This window comes from Mirounga leonina, unplaced genomic scaffold (assembly GCF_011800145.1).
Source record: "Mirounga leonina isolate KUSES-001 unplaced genomic scaffold, KU_Mleo_1.0 Mir_174, whole genome shotgun sequence".
In the NCBI taxonomy this organism is placed as follows: Eukaryota; Metazoa; Chordata; class Mammalia; order Carnivora; family Phocidae; genus Mirounga; species Mirounga leonina.
The window spans coordinates 60,104,975-60,125,281 of record NW_023270451.1 but is presented as its reverse complement, the minus strand read 5'-3'; the positions used below and the strand labels follow the sequence as shown (position 1 = coordinate 60,125,281).

At 34.1% G+C, this 20,307-nt stretch overlaps 1 protein-coding gene across 1 annotated transcript; it reads left to right on the top strand.

Annotated features, from left to right (window-relative positions):
• Positions 1-12,754: 12,754 nt before the first annotated feature.
• Positions 12,755-13,522, top strand: LOC118021379 (transcription initiation factor IIA subunit 2-like). Its single transcript, XM_035021450.1, has one exon. It carries the CDS (start codon positions 12,896-12,898, stop codon positions 13,226-13,228), a length of 333 nt encoding a protein of 110 aa, XP_034877341.1. The 5' UTR covers positions 12,755-12,895; the 3' UTR covers positions 13,229-13,522.
• Positions 13,523-20,307: the final 6,785 nt, after the last annotated feature.

Below are 20,307 nucleotides of genomic sequence, written 5' to 3'. Positions count from 1 at the left end.
GATTTCTATGCTTTCATCACTAGGAAACATTCAGCCAATTTGTTTGCAAACTTATGTTAAAATTTCTGGAAAATACTTGATGCTCTGGAACACATGGTTGATTATATAATTTAAAAATTATACTATTCCATCTAGAGAATAGATAAGAAAAGGGAAAAATGCAATGTTATATAATAATTTATAATACTTTATTACTGTTGTTAAATAACTAAACTCTTACCATATATCCCCAAAGAAAATTATAAATATTTTAAGACTTAATCATGGCTTTTTTTTGTTAAAGATTTTATTAATTTATTTGAGAGAGAGAGAACATGGGAAGAGGGGAACTGGGGGGAGAGAGAGAAGCACACTCCCCGCTGAGCACAGAGCCAGATGCAGGGCTCAATCCCAGGACCCTGAGATCTTGACCTGAGCCAAAGTCAGATGTTTAATGAACTGAGCCACGCAGGTGGCCTTAATCGTGGCTTTAAAAAAAATAAAATGTTTGGGCTTCTTGATAACTTGAATGGGCTAGATGTTGAGGGTATAATTTTTATTCTATCTTATAACAGTGTAAATCCTTATTCTAAATATTTTTTAAGCTGTGAAAATTGCTATATACTTTTTATACAAAATGTATTTTAAGTTGATATACAATTGACTGAGAAGCAAAAAGTTATTAAATACAATGAATTACAATGAATGGAAAACTAAGAAACCACTTACCAGTGACAGACTAAACATAGTTGGAAGGGAAAAACTGTGCTGAGTTAAAGCTTTTAACAAGCCATGGTCAATATGAAATAGTTTACATTCAAATGTCTACTATAAACTGATGACAGAAATCATATGTATAAATGCAAAATAAATATGACCTGCATTTCAATAACCAAGAAAAATAACAGAGCATATGAATAAAATAATTAGACATTTCAATACTTCATACTTGGAATATGACTTTATGGGACAAATTCAGAAAGTTCATCTATTACTTGGTTATTTGTACTTATAATGTTAGAGCCTTCCTGATGCCCTTTTGCCACCAAGAAAAGAGCAACCATTAAAAGTTAATGCAGTTCTTTGTGCTTTTGGTATGCCTCTATAACAGAAAAAAATAAAAAAGAAAAGAAAAAAGAAAGAAAGAAAAGAAACAAAACCCATCTCCAAAATAAGATAGTTTCACTGACTGCAAGGACAAGGTGGGTACCTTCCTGTTGCAGGAAAATGTCTTTAAATAAAACAGATTTATTGTAGAGACTTCAAAAAATATTTTTAAACTTAAAGAGATGTGGGAGAATAGCTTTTTAAATAGAGTGGTAAAGAAACGGGCAGATCTTCCACTCATATGTGAAAATATAAAGAAATCGGGCCTTATACTTTAATGGAAAACATTAAAATTCAAATCTCTCTGTCTCCCCAGAAATAAACTAACCAAAGGAGAACAAATCCAACAACCTACTATGTACCCATAAATTATACTTAAAAAATGAGGATTTTCATAAACCCCAATATTAATGGTAAGTAGGGAAATAGGCATTTGAAACCAGCCAGGCTAGCTATAGATAAGACCCCAGAGCAAAATGACAGGAGGAAATTATATAGGAAAAGGAGAATATAGCCATGCTGCATGGGTTATAGAAAAAAAAAATCACTCTGAGATAGGAGTCAGAACTTGAGTGGGGAGATACCACATCACTGAAACAAAGAGGATCATTTTTTAAAAATTACATCTATTTGAAGTAAAGGTAAGCATTCTTTTTTTCCCATAACACCTGCTCTGAAACATTAAAACTATTGCAAACCTACACTCTGAATTTCCTGAAGAGTACTAATAGTCTCTATTTCATCTGCAGACACTTGTTCTAATCTCTCCTCTGTCTCTCACTAAAGCCATGACTCCAGGTCTAACTGCCAGCATAAAGTTCTGACACTAAGAAGAAGTCAATGTAAATTTACTAAAAGCTTAATGCCAACTCTTTCCCATTCCTATTCATTTATAATCATTAAGTTCACTTATTTCTTGAGCAGATTCTTTTTTTTCTTGATTGCCAACACCTTTTTAAAAAATGTGTGTCAGGTAAGATTATCCTCTGCTCAGAATTCTTCAGCGGCATCCAATCTCAACATAAAATATGTTCTTAACTTTGACACATAAGGTCCTACATGACCTGACCCTTGCTGTAGCTTTGACATTATGTCTTACTACTTGTTCTACTTTAGCCATCCACTATTCCTCAAATATTCCAGCCACACCTCTCCAAAATGACTTAACATCTGCAGTTTCTCCTGCCTGAAACACTCTTTCCTCAGAGCTACATGGCTCAAGCTCTTTTTTTGTTTTTGTGTCCTTAAATATCACTTTCTTAGTGAGCAACATAATATTTCCTTTTCCTCTTTTTAGCACTTAGTGATATCTAATTGATGATGATTAGATAGATATAGATAGATAGCTAGCTCTTTTTTTTCACCATTAATTTTATTTTTTTTAATTTAGTTTAACATTTTGATTCTGGTATAAACATGGTTCTTTTTTTTTTCTTAGGTTATGTTAATCACCATACATCACATCATTAGTTTTTGATGTAGTGTTCCATGATTCATTGTTTGTGTATAACACCCAGTGCTCCATGCAGTACTTGCCCTCTTTAATACCCATCACCGGGCTAACCCATCCCCCCACCACCCTCCTCTCTAGAACCCTCAGTTAGTTTCTCAGAGTCCATAGTCTCTCATGGTTCGTCTCCCCCTCCAATTTCCCCCCTTGATTCTTTCCTTCCTGCTAAGATAGATAGCTCTTCTATATTTTATCTCTCCTCCTATAGAATATAAATTCTTTTTTTTTTAAAGATTTTATTTATTTTTTAGAGAGCGAATGAGAGAGAAACAGCATGAGAGGGGAGAGGGTCAGAGGGAGAAGCAGGCTCCCCGCTGAGCGGGGAGCCCGATGTGGAACTCGATCCCAGGACCCTGGGATCATGACCTGAGCCGAAGGCAGACGCCCAACCATCTGAGCCACCCAGGTGCCCTAGAATATAAATTCTATTAGGACAGGAAAATTTGCCTTTTGTTAGTTTTTTTTTTGTCCCTTATCTCAAGCACTCAAAGCAATGTCTAGCACATGGTAGAAATTCAAGAATTATTTGATAAATAAGTGAATGCTATAGTTTTAGACTATACCACTCTATGACTTGAGAAAAATTATTCCTTGAGGTGTAAGGAGAAAGCTATAATCCCCAGTGATTTTACAATAGATAGAAACATTTTCACTCTGTGCAAAACTCCACTGAATTTTTATTTTAAGAGATATCTAATTGAAAGGAACAATCTGGTTATCTAGTTGGGTTTGTTTGTTTGTTTGTTTGTTTGTTTGTTTAGTTTAGTGTTAAGTCACAATTATTATAAAAACAACCAATTCTATCATGTCAAAAATGAATAAAGTTCTCTTTGAATAAAAATACACAGGCCACCTAGTGGAAATTATATGTGATAGATTCTCTGTAAAGTGAAAAGATGAAAGACCAACAGACTATGGTCTTTGATATATGACCTTTGGCATAAATTGTTAGCTTGCTGAGTTCTTAGATATCATCATGTAAGGACAAGTGGTTTTGTCATACCATTGCTAAACAACTATATATGAAAACACCACAAATTTCCCAATCAAAACTGTTTTAAAATTCAGTAAGCTAATTTGCTAACAACAAGGTATTGTAAAAGAAAATGATACTTAGAATGATAATTTGCCACCCTTAAATTTACTCATTTAGATTAAGATTTTGTACCCATATATAAACAAACATACTGCACTACTCATGCTGCAAAATTTTAAAGTAAATCATACAAATTAATAATTATTAAAATAATTATTTTAAATATAAAATATTTTATGCTACAATATATAATGTGTATAAATATAATGGAAATTATAAAGAAGTCTTAATTTCCCTAAATTTCTTGATCTCTTAAGTGAAAAGACAGAATGTAAAAAGCAAACTATGATTATAAGAATAAAATTTATTTTAAGGAAATTACTCAAGTGAAATTTTTGACACTACAGTAATATTTTCTGAATAATAATTTCTATTTAAATTATTTTCTTTCATGTTTTGCCAATTTTTTATGTTAAGTTAAAAAAATAAAAAATAAATATGTTCTTTAATGTCATAGTTAGGCTGAAAAGATGATGAAAAGTAAAATAGGAAACATCCTGATATACAGAGTCATACAAATATGGTTGGAAACATCTTGATATGAGATGTGAGGAACTGGGTAATAATTTTGAGGAAAGATTCAGATTAACAATAATTTCAATGCTGTATGTTTTAGCATTTAACCTGATACTACTGAATTGAATCCTTCATATTATTGGTTTAGTTGATCAGTTATTTGGTTGTGTCTACAGACATATGACCAATGGCAGAATCATTAAGAATGATGAAAGTTTGGGGCGCCCGGGTGGCTCAGTTGGTTAAGCGACTGCCTTCGGCTCAGGTCATGATCCTGGAGTCCCGGGATCGAGTCCCGCATCGGGCTCCCTGCTCAGCGGGGAGTCTGCTTCTCCCTCTGACCCTCCCCCCTCTCATGTGCTTGCTCTCTCTCATTCTCTCTCTCTCAAAATAAATAAATAAAATTAAAAAAAAAATCTGGCTAGGGCCCCTGGATGGCTCAGTAGGTTAAGCATCTGCCTTCAGCTCAGGTCATGATCCTGGAGTCCCTGGATCGAGTCCCGCATTGGGCTCCCTGCTCGGCGGGGAGTCTGCTTCTCCTTCTGACCCTCCCCCCTCTCATGTGCTCTCTCTCTCTCTCTCTCTCTCTCATTCTCTCAAATAAATAAAATCTTTAAAAAAAAAAGAATGATGAAAGTTTGAAACAGCAGTAAGAAAATAAATGCACCAAATGGGTACATACATATACCACCATGACCACACAAAAGAGATCATTTTGAAAGAGCTATCTAGTAGTTTTTTATTTCCCCTATTTTTTATCATTGAAACAGCATTTTCCAAGATTCCATTAATTGAAATCACTGGAGATACAGTGACTGACAGGCTTTAGTTCAGTTAAAAATTACATGCAGAGTTTACCAACAGTTTTACTATTGACCTCCAAAGACAAGGAATGATTCATCATCTTTCTTCCCCACCGAAAACACTATTTCTACTCCTTGACTTATTTTCTTGTTGACTCTTTGCCCATAAATCTGACTAGCAACAAGATTTATTTGACATTCCCTAGTAGATCATTACTTTGTACACTAATAAACCCTTGTACTGTCAAAGAGTGGTGGTGATTATTTTACACAGTAATCAACTTGGTTTTAGTATGTTCTGAATATACAAAGCAGATGGGAGAAAATTAAATGTTACTATTTGTAAAACTTCCATTAAGGAGAAAAATCAACTAAAACAACACAAGGAAATAAACTGCTACTCAATACACATGGTTACCTATTAGCAAGCTGTGACATGTTACTATATTTATATAAAAATAATCAAAGGAATAATGTTAATTATAAATGGCCACATAACAGAGAATGTACCAATACTAATATTTCCATATATTCCTAAAAACAGAAAATACATAAAAATAGATTAATATACTTAGCACAGTTGACCATTTTACTAAAATATCTTGAAAGTAGCCTTTTCACTTTGTTTAAATATAATACCTCAGAGTGAGTTAAGTGCCTAGGTGCCCCACTTTTACCTACTCTTTTACCTCTATAATTAAACAAGTGCTACACACAATTAAATTTTTCTAAGACTAGAATCAAAGTCATTAAGTTACCAATAAAAAGATTATATAGATTCTCAAGATATACCTCAAAAATGTCAAGAATGACTTTTGAACATTCTGTGAGGAGAAAAGCACTCAAATAAAGGCTGTAGGATTTTTATCTGATATTCATATTTTAGTGCCTTTGATTATCTATGGACTATATAAGATTTCTTATTTATTATATCAGAAAAACATAGGTCTCTTCAAATTCTGTTGGAATTAGATATGGTTTTTTTATGGAAAAACTGTAACAAATGCTCCACATTTATTAGTTTACCCCTTTCAGATGTGTTTATTAAATAACATTTTTGGTGCATAGAATAGGAATTGAGAGATTGCTTTGCTTCATTGTCTATTTATTTATTTATTTATTTATTTATTTATTTATTTATTTATTTGCAGGCATGTGGTATTTTCTTATGGTCACAGCCCTGGTAAGCTAATATATCCTTGTTTATAGACAAACAAGTATAAGGAATATACAACATCATGTCAAGTGCAGGTGTTCAGAAAATGTCTTATTTGGCCTTCCAATCCATATCTGAGATTTCAAAGACAGTATTTTTTTTTTTACTGTACTGTTCTGCTACCCTTCCTCATCTCCTTTCCTAATAAATATCACTATTACAACTTTATACTTATTTATGCAAGTCTTTATTTAATGAGAATGGCATAATATAGAATATTCAATTCCAATTCAACCTACATTGCCTCCCTCTCCCTCCATTCCAGGCAAAGCAGCTAAGTCATATGTGGTGAGACAATCACTGAGACATTAATTTATGATTTGTTCCCAATGCTGTCAATATATGTAACAAATAAGATGTGACGTTAAATTTGCTTTCCTCAAGGGCCTATTAATGCCCTTAAAAAAACATTAATATCTTAACCAAAGGCAAAGTTAAGCTATAATTTGTATAGCTCTAGCAGTCAGCCCCAAAAAGATGACTGGATTTAAACTAGGGAAAAGGCAGCAAAGAAGCCATCTTCAAAGTAGCCTGGATCAATGAGCATATTACTTGGGATCTGTGTGATAGACTAAAGGAAAGTCTCCCCTCCGGGCTTGTAAGTAGGATTCTAAGGAAGAGAGTTTTCCCACTTCATCCAGTTTTACAGCTGAAAATGGATTTCATCCCAGCCCGGAGAATAGATGCATTGAGCAGTTTAAACAGGGTTTCAAAAAATAAACAGATATAGTGTTTATTTTTTGCACTATGGCATATTTATTGCATGATTAAGTTTTAATTCCTTTGACTTGTAATAGTCTTCTGACTCACTCAAATGGCATTGCATAGTAACACTGTGGAGAAAAAAGTAGAGGTCAGTAGAGTAAAATGTGATTTCTTTAGATTATGTTTCTCTTTGTCCTCTGCATAAAGTGAGATAGATGCTTCTGTCCCAGTGGCAACCAGAGCAAATTGGGCCATGGGTCACAGCAGAGAGGGACACAAATGAGGATGTACAAAGCTGAGGTACAACTTCTGATCAGATAATACAGAAATGATCTAAAAGAGAATACTTATTTTCTACTTCTATTGCAGAAGACAGAAAATGGATTCATCAAAATGTGTGTGTCAGGGGGAGTGTCAGAAAGGCCAATATTGGGGCATCTGGGTGGCTCAGTCATTAAGCGTCTGCCTTCGGCTCAGGTTATGATCCCAGGGTCCTGGGATCAAGCCCCACATCGGGCTCCCTGCTCAGCGGGAAGCCTGCTTCTCCCTCTCCCACTCCCCCTGCTTGTGTTCCCTCTCTTGCTGTGTCTCTCTCTGTCAAATAAATAAATAAAATCTTTAAAAAAAAAAGAAAGGCCAATATTACTAGGGAGATGTATAGATGAGTCTTACTATTAAAATATTTTTAACCAGTATACCTTATTGCCTGGCACATGACAGATAATGATTTATCCTATATATTTATGCTGAGACTCTCAAAAAAGGAACAAGAAAATTTTTAGGCTTTCATAGGACAATAAAATCAAGCAAGAGCCTTGGGGATCAAAAGTAGTCAGGTTGAGCCTTTCAGATCAAGCTTAAAGTATCTTTTTTTTTTTTCTATTTTAGCACTTTGGAGAATGTATACTTGTCCATTAAAACATTAAGACAGAATATTTGAATTTACAATGTAGTTCATTAGCCCACCACTTACTGAATTAGAGCCATGTGACATTTGGCTAATTAAAAAATAAGAATATATTAAAATGCTTGATGTGAATAGATGTAATTTAATTATAGCATTCAAAAATCACTTTGGTACTTCTACAAATCTACTCAATTTTTACTTTTATAATATCAAAATTGTATTAATTATTATTTAAATCTGGAGAAGTCTATATTGATCAGTTAGTCAAACTCCCTCTCTTTATAGTTGCAGAAACTGAAACACAATAATAAATAATGAGGTTATTTTCAATCAACATTATGACTTTCCTTTGGTAAAAAATACCATATTTCATCTATTTTTAATTAAGAAGAATATTGAACATTATTGGAAAGAGTTTGAATCCTATATGCAAGTTAGATATCATAAATTAGATGGATGTTTAATCAAACCTAGCAAAGGATCTAATACCTTACATTACATTTGCACTTAGTTTTTTAATAGAAAAGAGATTTCTGAGCCACATTCAACAAAACTCTTTGTAGTGATAGAGAAGTGGAGAAAAGGTGAGTAGATTGTACAGGAGAAGCTGCAGGGCCTCCACTCATGCTCAACAAAAACATAACAGATGCACAGATTTTTAGATGGAGACATATGAAAATGCCAATTATTAATTTCTTATAACCACAATCAGTTTGAATTTTCAGTTTTTGAACCTCTTGTTCCACTCTCTTTTCTCTAATGTATTTTCTTCTCTATATTTTCTTATAGTTTTTAATATCTGAGAGACTTCACATTGTTTAAATTTGAACAAAGATTTATAATCAAGATAAAAGTACTCAGTTCAACTCTTTATTTTTATAAACACCTGTGTTCTCTCATCTTTTAAATTTTCTTATAATTTTTACCATCTGTTATTAATAAGGTGAATTGCTTGACACTCCCCAAGGAAGTCATTCTCTCTCTCTCCTGCTTCTGTGTTTAGCTGTGCTCTGCCCTATCTCTAGAACTATTTTCCACAAAAGTCATTTCCTCCATCATGATTTTCTCAATGCCTTCAGATATAAGTATCTGCTGCTCCATCAGGTATTTCTAGTCTCTTTGCTCTGAGCTTTAATATCATTCACAGGACCATGTCTGGCACAAAGGTACATAAAATATATTGATTATAATATATCAACATTTGATTGCTATCACAAATTGAGAAATTATATGTTGTCCCTACTATATATTATTTTTGGATTATGTCTTTTCTAAGAAGAGCAAACTAAATATAGATTAAGTACATCAAATAAATATGTATTTAAAAGTAGTAGATATTGGGCGCCTGGGTGGCTCAGTTGGTTAAGCAACTGCCTTCGGCTCAGGTCATGATCCTGGAGTCCCGGGATCGAGTCCCGCATCGGGCTCCCTGCTTGGCAGGGAGCCTGCTTCTGCCTCTGACCCTCCCCCCTCTCATGCTCTCTGTCTCTCATTCTCTCTCTCAAAATAAATAAATAAATAAATAAATCTTAAAAAAAAAAAGTAGTAGATATTAAGAGAAAATTTATAAGGTTTTCCTACATGCATTCCTCTATGAAACAAATGCATCTAAAGAGTACAATGGATTAATTGTTGCAGATGCTATATTATGCCAAAAATATCTCCTCTTTAGAACCCAAATGTTCATTTCCCAGCTGCCAGAAGTGTGACTGTTGATAGTTCATAAGAGACTCCTTAAGAATTATTCTCTGCGAAACAGAGCTGCCTCACCTAAGTTTATATCCCATCACTATGTGCAGATTTGTCGATGACTGGGTAATACTGGAAATGTGAGGGCACAAGACCCTTTACCTCAATTCTGGACAGTTCTTAGTGTTCATGCCAGCTCTATGGCTCCCCCTGTGGCATCAACAGGCCTCTGTTGTGACCATATCCCAGTTTTACTGATTCCTATACCACCTTGCTTCCTTCACTCCCTTGCAGATAATGCCTCCAAGAACACTGCTCAGTAAATTCCCTGCATGTAAATCATCATGTCAGAAACTGTCTCCCAGGAAACCAGACTTCATCAAACCAAAGCACTTTATGAGAGAATCTGTCAGTTTTGAAAACCTGCTGAACCCAGAATGCCAGCCAACACTTCCTCAGGGTGGTACTATTTAAGAAGGGCCTTTTGAGATTGTACTCCCATTTTCTTCTCCCCAGCTCCTCCTATACCATCCTGCAATTAGCAAAGTTGGAGAAAAGGGTAAGACTTCTAGATGGAAAAGAAAGAAAAGAAGGAAAAGAAAAGAAAAGAAAAGAAAAGAAAAGAAAAGAAAAGAAAGGAGGGAGGGAGGAAAGGAAAGAAAGAGAAAAGAAAAAGAAAGTTTATTTCCTTCCCTATTCAAGAACCAGGCTACTGTGCTCCAGAACAATGCACATGAATTTGGAAATGTGTAATACTACACTAAAGCAGTCATTTAATTAGAAACAGAGACTATTTTAGGGGCCAGTGTGACCAGACAACTTTTCACTATCTGACCAATGAAGTCATGGATTCTCTGGTATCCAACCCAGGCAGATGTAATAAACAAATTCTCAGAGAAAGCAAAACAATCAAATTGTGTTCTGTTGCATTCAGCACCAAACCTGTTCAATCTTGTGGACTGCATATGGAAATTAGGCAAAACAAAGTAGTGACGGTGTCTTTGCATATTAGTCTCTTTCCTGAGACCTGATTCTTGAGCATTTTATTGTCCTGCCCAATTACTGAATGTGGTAAATAGAAATGGTTTTCAAAGTTCATGAGCAGTGAATGAAGACCTACCAATTTTGTACCTAAAAAGGCAAAGAGAACAGAGAATGGACTTTGAAAGACAAACTTTGGAGGTAAGGAACAGGTGTTAGTAGACAGTGCTATGGGAAATGTTCACAGATGTTGATGTGACATATTTCTAAAACTTACAGGAAAAGAATAAATATTTACTGAGAACCCACAAGGCAAGTCCTACTGAGGTGCTGTTGTTAAGTTCCTCTGAAGTACAGAGAGACAAGAATTGGCATCATACTTGCAACCCTTAACTGAATGATAGAGAAGACTGTGAGATAGACAGTAGATACAAATTAATGATTGATACTTAAGAGAAGATTGTTCTCACTTTCTTAAACACAAGACTATACTTATTTTTTTACTTTTTGTGTGGGTTTAGGATAATAGAGCCAGATGTAAATCAGCAATTTAGGAAAGATTAACCAAACAAGTTTTAGGCTGTGAAATATATTTTCTCACTTCTTCAATTTTCTTCTACTGGAAAGGCAATTACTAGTTGTGCACATAAACATAGAGCAAAGGAGTCACAATTATCTTTGTGTTAATACAAGTCCTATTCTGATACTTGAGTAAAATAGGAGATTTGACAACAGCTATTTTAAAACAAATTCATGAAAGATCCACAACTAATGTCATCCTCAATGGGGAAAAACAGAGCTTTTTCTCTACAGTCAGGAAAAAAACAGGGATGTTCACTCTCACACTGTTATTTAACATAGTACTAGAAGTCCTAGCTTCAGCAATCAAACAACAAAAAGAAATAAAAGGCATCCAAATTGGCAAGGAAGAAGTAAAACTTTTATTATTCGCAGATGGCATGATACTCTATATAGAAAACCCAAGAGACTCTATCAAAAATTGCTAGAACTGATAAACAAATTCAGTAAAGTCACAGGATATAAAATAAATGTACAGAAATCTGTTGCATTTCCAAACACCAATAATGAAGCAGTAGAAAGAGAAATTAAGGAATTGATCCCATTTACAACTGCACCAAATACCATAAGATACCTATGAATGACCATAACCAAATAGGTGAAAGATGTGTACTCTGAAAACTTTAAAACACTGATGAAAAAAAAAATGAAGATGACACAAAGAAATGGAAAAACAGAGCTGCTTGGGTGATTCAGTTGGTTAAGCATCTGGCTTTGGCTGAGGTCATGATCTCAGGGTCCTGGAATTGAGCCCTGTGTCTGGCTCCATGCTCAGTGGGGAGTCTGCTTCTCTCTCTCCCTCTCCCTCTCCCTCTCCCCCCCAACTCATGCTTGTGCTCTCTCTCTCAAATAAATAAATAAATAACCCCCCCCCAAAAAAAAAGCAATGGAAAGATATTCCATACTCATGGATCAGAAGAACAAATATTGTTAAAAAGTCTATACTACCCAAAGCAATCTATACATTTAATGCAGTCTCTGTCAAAATACAACAACATTTCTCACAGAGCTAGAACAATCTTAAAATTTGTATGGAAACCCAGAGACCCCAAATAGCTAAAGTAACCTTGAAGAAGAAAAGCAAAGCTGGAGGCATCACAACTCCAAACAAAGCTATTACAAAGCTATAGTGATCAAAATAGTATGGCACTGGAAGAAAAAGAGACATATGATCAATGGAACAGAGTAGAAAACTCAGAAATAAACCCACAACCCACTGGAATATTACTCCACCCTAAAAAATAATGAAATCTTGCCATTTGCAAGGACATAGATGGGGTTAGAGAGGATTATGTTAAGCAAAATAAGTCATTCAGAAAAAGACAAATACCATAAGATTTCACTCATATGTGGAATTTGTGGAACAAAACAAATGAACAAAGGGAAAAAAAGAGTGAGGCAAACCATAAGAGACTCTTAACTACAGGGAACAAACTGATGGGTTACCAGAGGGGAGGTGTGTGGGTTGGTGAGTCTGGATTAAATAGGGTAATGGGGATTGGTACTTGCTGTGATGAGCATCAGGTGTTGTATGGATATGTTGAATCACTATCTTGAAACCTGAAACTAATATTACACTGTATGTTAACTAACTGGAATTTAAATAAAATTTAAATAAAAAATTAAAAAATTAAACAAATACATAAGAATGGTCTCACTGCGGCGGCCGAAGAGGTGGTCGGGAAGTAGGTGCTTCCTGCTGGGCAGCTAGCTCCTCCACTTCTGTCCGCTCCGCGGCGGGAAGCGCCTTCCCCACAGGACATCAATGCAAGCCTGAATAAGAAGAACAATTTCTTCTTCCTAAGCCATGGCATATCAGTTATACAGAAATACCACTCTGGGAAACAGTCTCCAGGAGAGCCTTGATGAGCTCATCATACAGTCTCAACAGATCACCCCCCAACTTGCCCTTCAAGTTCTACTTCAGTTTGATAAAGCTATAAATACAGCATTGGCGCAGAGGGTCAGGAACAGAGTCAATTTCAGGGGCTCTCTAAATACATACAGATTCTGCGATAACGTGTGGACTTTTGTATTGAATGATGTTGAATTCAGAGAGGTGACAGAACTTATTAAAGTGGATAAAGTGAAAATTGTAGCCTGTGATGGTAAAAATACTGGCTCCAATACTACAGAATGAATTGGGGAAAAAAAATGGCTTTTTTTTAATGCCATCTTCTGTTATTATTCATCGCTTTTTTGAAGAGAAGCATAGAAGAGACTTTTTTTTTTTATTTATTCTGGCATCACAGAAATGACTACACTGTGCTATATATACTATCAGAATTCCAATAGAAAGAAGCTTATAACTCTAGCCTCTTTCATTACCTTTTCAGCATGAAGAAACAGAGGGTTTTTTTAATAACAAACATTGTTGCCTTCCTAAGAACATTCTTGAATAAACTCATTTTAAAACTCAAAAAAAAAAAAAAAAGAATGGTCTCAAAAATTGTCATTATCTATGTGCTTTATGGGGAAAATGTTTTTATTTTCTGTGAAAACAACCCTGCTTCACTTACCAACAACTTTACTCTTAATTGTTGGCACAAGAAAAAAAAAATCATAAAAAGACAACAAAGCAAACAGAAGGAAAAACCTTATTTGTAATTTGCTCTCTCAGAACCAACACTTCTTCCTTACTTGCTCTTAACTTCTGTATCTAATAACATGAATTCCTGGCAGAAAAGACAACCCCAAATGGATTACCCACTAATTTATATATATGGTTTCCTCATGCCAAAGATAAAATTAAAATACCTAATATTTTATTTATGGTGCATGGTAGTTAAAATTGCTAAATAACTATATCAACTATTCCACAAATCTGTTTTTAATCCATTATTCTGGCTTTATCAGAAGAAGGTCGTAAAGTTAAGGAAGATAAATGTTGCAGGTGTTTAATCAACAGCACAGTCCCTTTTGTAATGTGTGCTTTGGCTCTTCTCATCATATATCTTCATGAAAGGCGGTGTTATTTGGAAACTTTCTGTTGATGGTCTCAGATCATTACTGAAGATGAGGGTATAACCTAAGTGTTTTCGCAGGACAGTTCTCAGCTCTGGTGTACCCTTCCCCTTCCACTTCATCAATTCTACCCAGTCTGAATTTCTTGACCTTTTGAGGCAAGATGCCAGTGCAAAGATACTAGTGCAAAGTAATTGCACTTTCGGTTGTTAATGATCATTACTAGTGCAAAGTATTCAACTGTGTGTTCTGAGTGTGTGTGTTCAGATGTTGAAAAGATAGAAAATAGAATATATGTTTTTTTTAAAAAGCAATATAATTTACATTAATTAATTTGAATATGGTCTTAGGGTCTAGCTGAAGCCAGGGTTTCACTGAAAAAGTACAATTTCTCCCTAATGCCAAGGAAGGAAATGAGAAAAATCTGTCATTGAGTATCTTACCAACCTAAAAAAAAGTGTTACTGTATCTTAGTAAGAAATATGCTTCATGTTTTATAACTTTGTATCTTCTCAAAATATAATCATGCTACTTTCATATAAAACAGGAATTTTGCCTTTCAAAAGGAAGTCTACAATATCAAAAAATCTACCCAGTCATTAATGCTAACATCCACATCAGGGATAACGGACTCTCATGACTCTTGAGGTAACTGCAAAGCGTGCTCATGTACGCTCACACACACTCACATGCACATCTGTCCTTTACAAAATTAAAGTTTAAAAACTACACTAAATGCATTACTGCAAAGGAAAGACAAAATCAAACTTTCTAAGTACAAGGCTCTAAAAACAATAATACCACATCTGCATTGCTCCCAAAGAAAAACCAACAGTTGGATGGAAAACCACCAGTGTTAGTATTAGGATTACATATCAGCAGTTATGCTGCTGACATGAAGAGGTTCACTCCTAATATTTAAACTTCAGTACCCTAATAGGATAAATGAGAAATCTTCAAAATATTAAATTAAATCATAATAATTAGATGATTAGATGTTACATGTTATGTTCTATAGTTCTATAGTTTGGTTGCTAAAAAAGGAAGCAAAGTCAAACTGGCTAGTTCAGAAGCAGTTCTTGGAACAGTACAGTCTAATAGGATCTAATTATTTTATAATCGCATTTTCTGTTCTAATTATTGTATACCTAAACATAAAATTATGCTATTTAATTTTTTTTTCTTTCTTTATGGAGTTTGAACAACTATAAGAGGCCAAGCCAATGAAACTCTCACCTGAAATATTGAAAATGTAACCATATATATTGGTAAAAAGTAAATTTTAGAAATCTATTCACCAACTCTGAGGTATTCTTAATTTAATTACATAGCAGTTATGCTAGAAATCAAATATGTATTCTTATTGTAAGGTTCATAAATGTATTTATACCTCTGCATCTGTATCTATTCAAATACATGAAGGTAGGGTGCCATAGCATCATTGATTCTTCTACTTCACTCTCCCTAAATACTTTAGTAAGCCAAAGTTAAGGCATTTCGTATTTTCACATGTGCTAAGTTGCAAAATGGAAGGTTGGGGCAAAATATACTTTAACATCCTTTTGAGTTAGAATTTGAATGGTGGGAGATGATAAAACACAATGTTAGATGTCAATTTATTTAACTTTGATGTTGGAATGAGAGAATTATACTCATTCGGCCAACAATATCAAAGTCAAGGTACCTTGCATGTATTGTGTGTAGCTTCCAGATGATCTGCTAGGACAGAATCCTTCACTTCCCAAATAAATGTGATGGAGCATTTCAAATGCACATTATTAGTCATCACTCCTTTGTTAACTTTTTTTAGTTTTATAGACTTATTTCCAAACTCCACAGTTTATTTCTATTTTTTTTCCTTAGCAAGTGAACAAAGTTAAAATGAAAATGATTATAAATCTGGCATCCCTCCAAAGTTGGAGAAAAACAATCTTTTTTCCACTGGAAGAAAAACTTTCCATTCCAACAAAATAAAAGTCTTCTACAGATTAAGATTTTCTTGCCAGTATTTAAAAATTTAGCATTGGCAGAGGGAGGGGGGATCTTTTGTTAGATTACTCTTGAATTTAAAAAAAAATGTAATTGCTATGAATACAAGTAACATAGGCCTGTCTGACAAGCAGAGTGACAGTTTGAATTCTAAAATATGTCACACTTATATTTGAGTCTAATTTAATTTTTCCTCTACCAGCAGGGTATCCTGAAACAGATGCTTTTAAGAATGTCATACAAATCTGCTGTTTATCTTGCATTGCTGTGCTTTTTTCCTCTTTCTTTCTTTCTTTCTTTCTTTTTTTTTTTTTTTTGATTCTCTCAACCTAGCAGGAGTCTTATGATTCCTGACTGGTTCAGTAACTCCATGACTCATCACATAAATTACTTTGTAAAATTGTGTGTGCAGTCAATCTATACCCTATCTAGATGTTTCACATATTAGGGCTGAAAAATGAATGCCATCACAGAAATAAATTTAGGAAACCAAACCAAAGTTAAAACTCTTTTAAACAAAACTGTATTTTAAGAAATGAGCTTAGGTGAGGTAAGATAATTTAATATTTCCAGGTGTATTTCTTACCTGAAAAATGGGAGGTTTAAGTCAAATGTTAGAGTCCTTTGAGTCAGAAATTTGAATCAATGGGTCATTTTATTTAAATGCCAGAATTAGGGCGCCTGGGTGGCTCAGTTGGTTAAGTGACTGCCTTTGGCTCAGGTCATGATCCCGGAGTCCTGGAATCGAGTCCCACATCGGGCTCCCGGCTCAGCAGGGAGCCTGCTTCTCCCTCTGACCCTATCCCCCCTCATGCTGTTTCTCTCTCTCTCTCTCTCCCTCTAATAAATAAAAAAAAATCTAAAAAAAAAAATGCCAGAATTAGGAAAATATGCCCATTCAAAAACTAATGATGTAATATATGGTGATTAACATAATAAAATTTAAAAAATTTTAAAAAATAAAAGCAAATTCAAAATTATTAATTTTTTAAATGTTATTTTTCTAGTCTCATTTTTATTATCTATTTCTCTTTACATTTACATATACTTTAATATGTGGATATTTTAGAAGACAAGATAATCAGGTAGTATCACCCACAGATCACACTTCTAAAAGAAGAAGCCACACAAGAGGATTAACTCACGTAAACATTTGGTCTTTACAAGGGCCAATGGGCAAATATCATACTGCACAGTTAATTTCTGAAACTTTAGGGAAAGTTTTTATTCTTTAGCTAGAAAACCAGTGGAAAATTATGCTAATACTGATTATTTATAAGAATATTTATTCTCGGGGCACCTGGGTGGCTCAGTCGTTAAGCATCTACCTTCAGCTCGGGTCATGATCCCAGGGTCCTGGGATCGAGCCCCACATCGGGCTCCCTGCTCCGCGGGAAGCCTGCTTCTCTCTCTCTCCTACTCCCCCTGCTTGTGTTCCCTCTCTCGCTGTGTCTCTCTCTGTCAAATAAATAAACAAAATCTTTAAAAAAAAAAAAAAAGAATATTTGTTCTCACTTCCAGTAAAAATCCTAAGGACTTAAAATAATGGAAATTCATATAGGTTCCAATTATGTAGATACATACATACATAATACATATTTTAAAGCCCAAACCAAACCAGCATGAAATTTTAACCACTTGAGCCCCAGTCTTAATTTTACCTAGTTATAATTCTCTCTTAAAACCCAATTTCAAAGGCACTCTAAACCAGAAGCATACTGGCAAACTTGTATTAGTGACTTTGAGATAGTTGTTTCATTTTTATCAGTTCAGCTTAAGTACCTCTTTAAAATACTATAAAGCTTAAATATCTTTAAAGGAAAGAATGCTGTGTATAGTGCTTAAACAAAAATTACAGGTAATATTGAACAAATCCAGAATATAAGGGAATTTTGTTGTTGTTGTTATTGTTATGTTTTCTGTGCAGAAGAACATCATAGTTTTGTAGGCACTGAATTTTCTGATAGCTTTTATTTTACCTACACTCTATCTTGGTAGTCGAAGAAAGCGATATAAAGCAGCTATTTCCTACCATGAGAATATTAGAGTTTCTATAGAGCATAAGTACTTTAGAACTCATGCATAAATGCACATTTTCATTATATAATGTATACACAAGTGTATGTCTCATCGTGTATGTCTTAGGTAAAATATGTGTTCCATAATTACCATTTCACCAACTTTTTACATGACACTTGAAATAAATGACAGAGAAAATGCTAAATGCCAAGTATGTCATAATTGTGTGATATTTTTAGCATACATAAAACGAAAAAATGTTCACAATAATTTGTTTTTAATTCAGGTAATTGAGAAATCAACGTAACTGTTGATAGAAATCATTGCTAATAAGATGGCTTACAAGTCAATTTATTTGACTTTTAAAAAAATGTTTTGGTAAATCAATGGTAAATATAAGACAAATCTTTCTTTTAGAAGAATTACAGATAATATATGTAGATATACCCCCTTCCAGGACATAAACTTTAATTGCCTCCTTCCCTCTTCTCACCTTTGGGGTGGGCTAGACAGAGTGACTAACTTCTAAAAAAATAGTGTAGAAAAGGGAAAATAGTAACTTTACAGAAGAGACAGCTATCAATCACTACCTTAGCCATATGATGAAACTTATCATCATCAGGAGTGTCGTGTGGATGCCATGATATAATGTGGTTATATTACCGATGTGATATTCTGTCCAAAAACTTATGGCACCTGTCTAACCATGAAAAAATATTAGACAAACTCAGGTTGTAGGCCTTTTACAGAATATTTGAGTAGGTGACATCAAGGCAGTCAAAACAGAAAAAAAGGAAAAGACTCAGAAATTCTCATGGACCAGAGGAGACTGGGGGCATTTGGCAACTAAACACATGTGTTACCCTGCGTTGGATTCTTGGGGGAAAAAAAGGAGAGTAATGGAAAGTGGTTAAAATCCAAATAAACCAAGGAATAGTTAATAACAGTGCAGCAATATCTTAGCTTCGATAACTGTGCCTTAATAATGTAAGTTGGTAATAAAAAGGGAAATTAGATGAAAGGTATACAGAAACTCTCTGTACTACTATCCACAAACTTTTCTATAAATCTCAATATATTCCAAAATAAAAAGTTTACCTAAAACCAAAATAAAACAACAATAGTATTTGGGGACATGATACTACATACCACATACATTCAGTGGAAGTTCTCTTAACCACACATTGGTTAGTTTTATATTTAGATTAAACCATTTTTTTAACCCTTGTCAAAATATGAGGCCTACAACATTAAAAAAAAACTCATAACTAAGAAGATACGTCTTTCTTCTTCCACCTGTGAAGTCTGAAAATTCAGTTGTGTTTTTCCTCAAAACTTTAACCTAATTATGTTTTTTAAGGTGCATAATCTAAATAATTACTGCATAACTTCTGAGCTTGAAAAATTATTGCTCTGAAAACTGAGTTGTAAAGACACAAGCTACATGAATTGCCTAAATTCTGTTGTTAAATTAGTACTGACACTGCAACTTTACCCAGAGAGAAAAATTGTAAAAACCTAGGTGTATCTAATTACTTCAAAGTTTCTATAAGTTCCTGTTACCCTTTAAAGAAAATGAAAAGGAAAGTAAAGATGCCATATTTCAGGTAAGAAGCAGCAAAGATAATGGTTAAACAAAGAATTCATATCTGGGCTATCAGTAAGGTCAAATCCTGTGTTTGCTATTTTCTAGCTTCAGTGACCTTAAAGTTGTCACCAAACATTTTCTATCCCTCAATATATTCACCATTAAAATGATAGAACATGGAAAAAATAAAATAAAATGATAGAACCCAGAGTTCTGGTGAAAATTAAGTGTGTTAACATATGCATAATATTAATTAAACTAGTACCAGAGAAAATAATAAGTTCCATATAACTTTCAGATATAGTTTATTCAAAAACATATAAGTATACTCAACAAATGGACCCATCCTCAAAGAAACATCCTCCATTTTGAACTAACTGGCCAAGTACAGTTCTGACTACAAAACCTAAGAGGGTGACCTGGTGAAAGCAGCTATAGAAAACATTACAATTTTAATGAGTATCAATGTGAAAAAATATACCAGTCATGGATCTATGTATTCTACTAATCTTGCAATTATTAGAATTATCCTGAAATATTATTAAAATAGTATTAGAAAATAAATAAGACTTAAAATTTTAAATACATAAAACTGGTAAAGCATAAAACTATCTACAATAGGCTGTAACTGAAATATGTTGTTCAGTATTAGAGTTAGG

Excerpts from the sequence above, each read along its gene's own strand:
- LOC118021379 (XM_035021450.1), top strand. The coding sequence starts at position 12,896 with ATGGCATATCAGTTATACAGAAATACCACTCTGGGAAACAGTCTCCAG.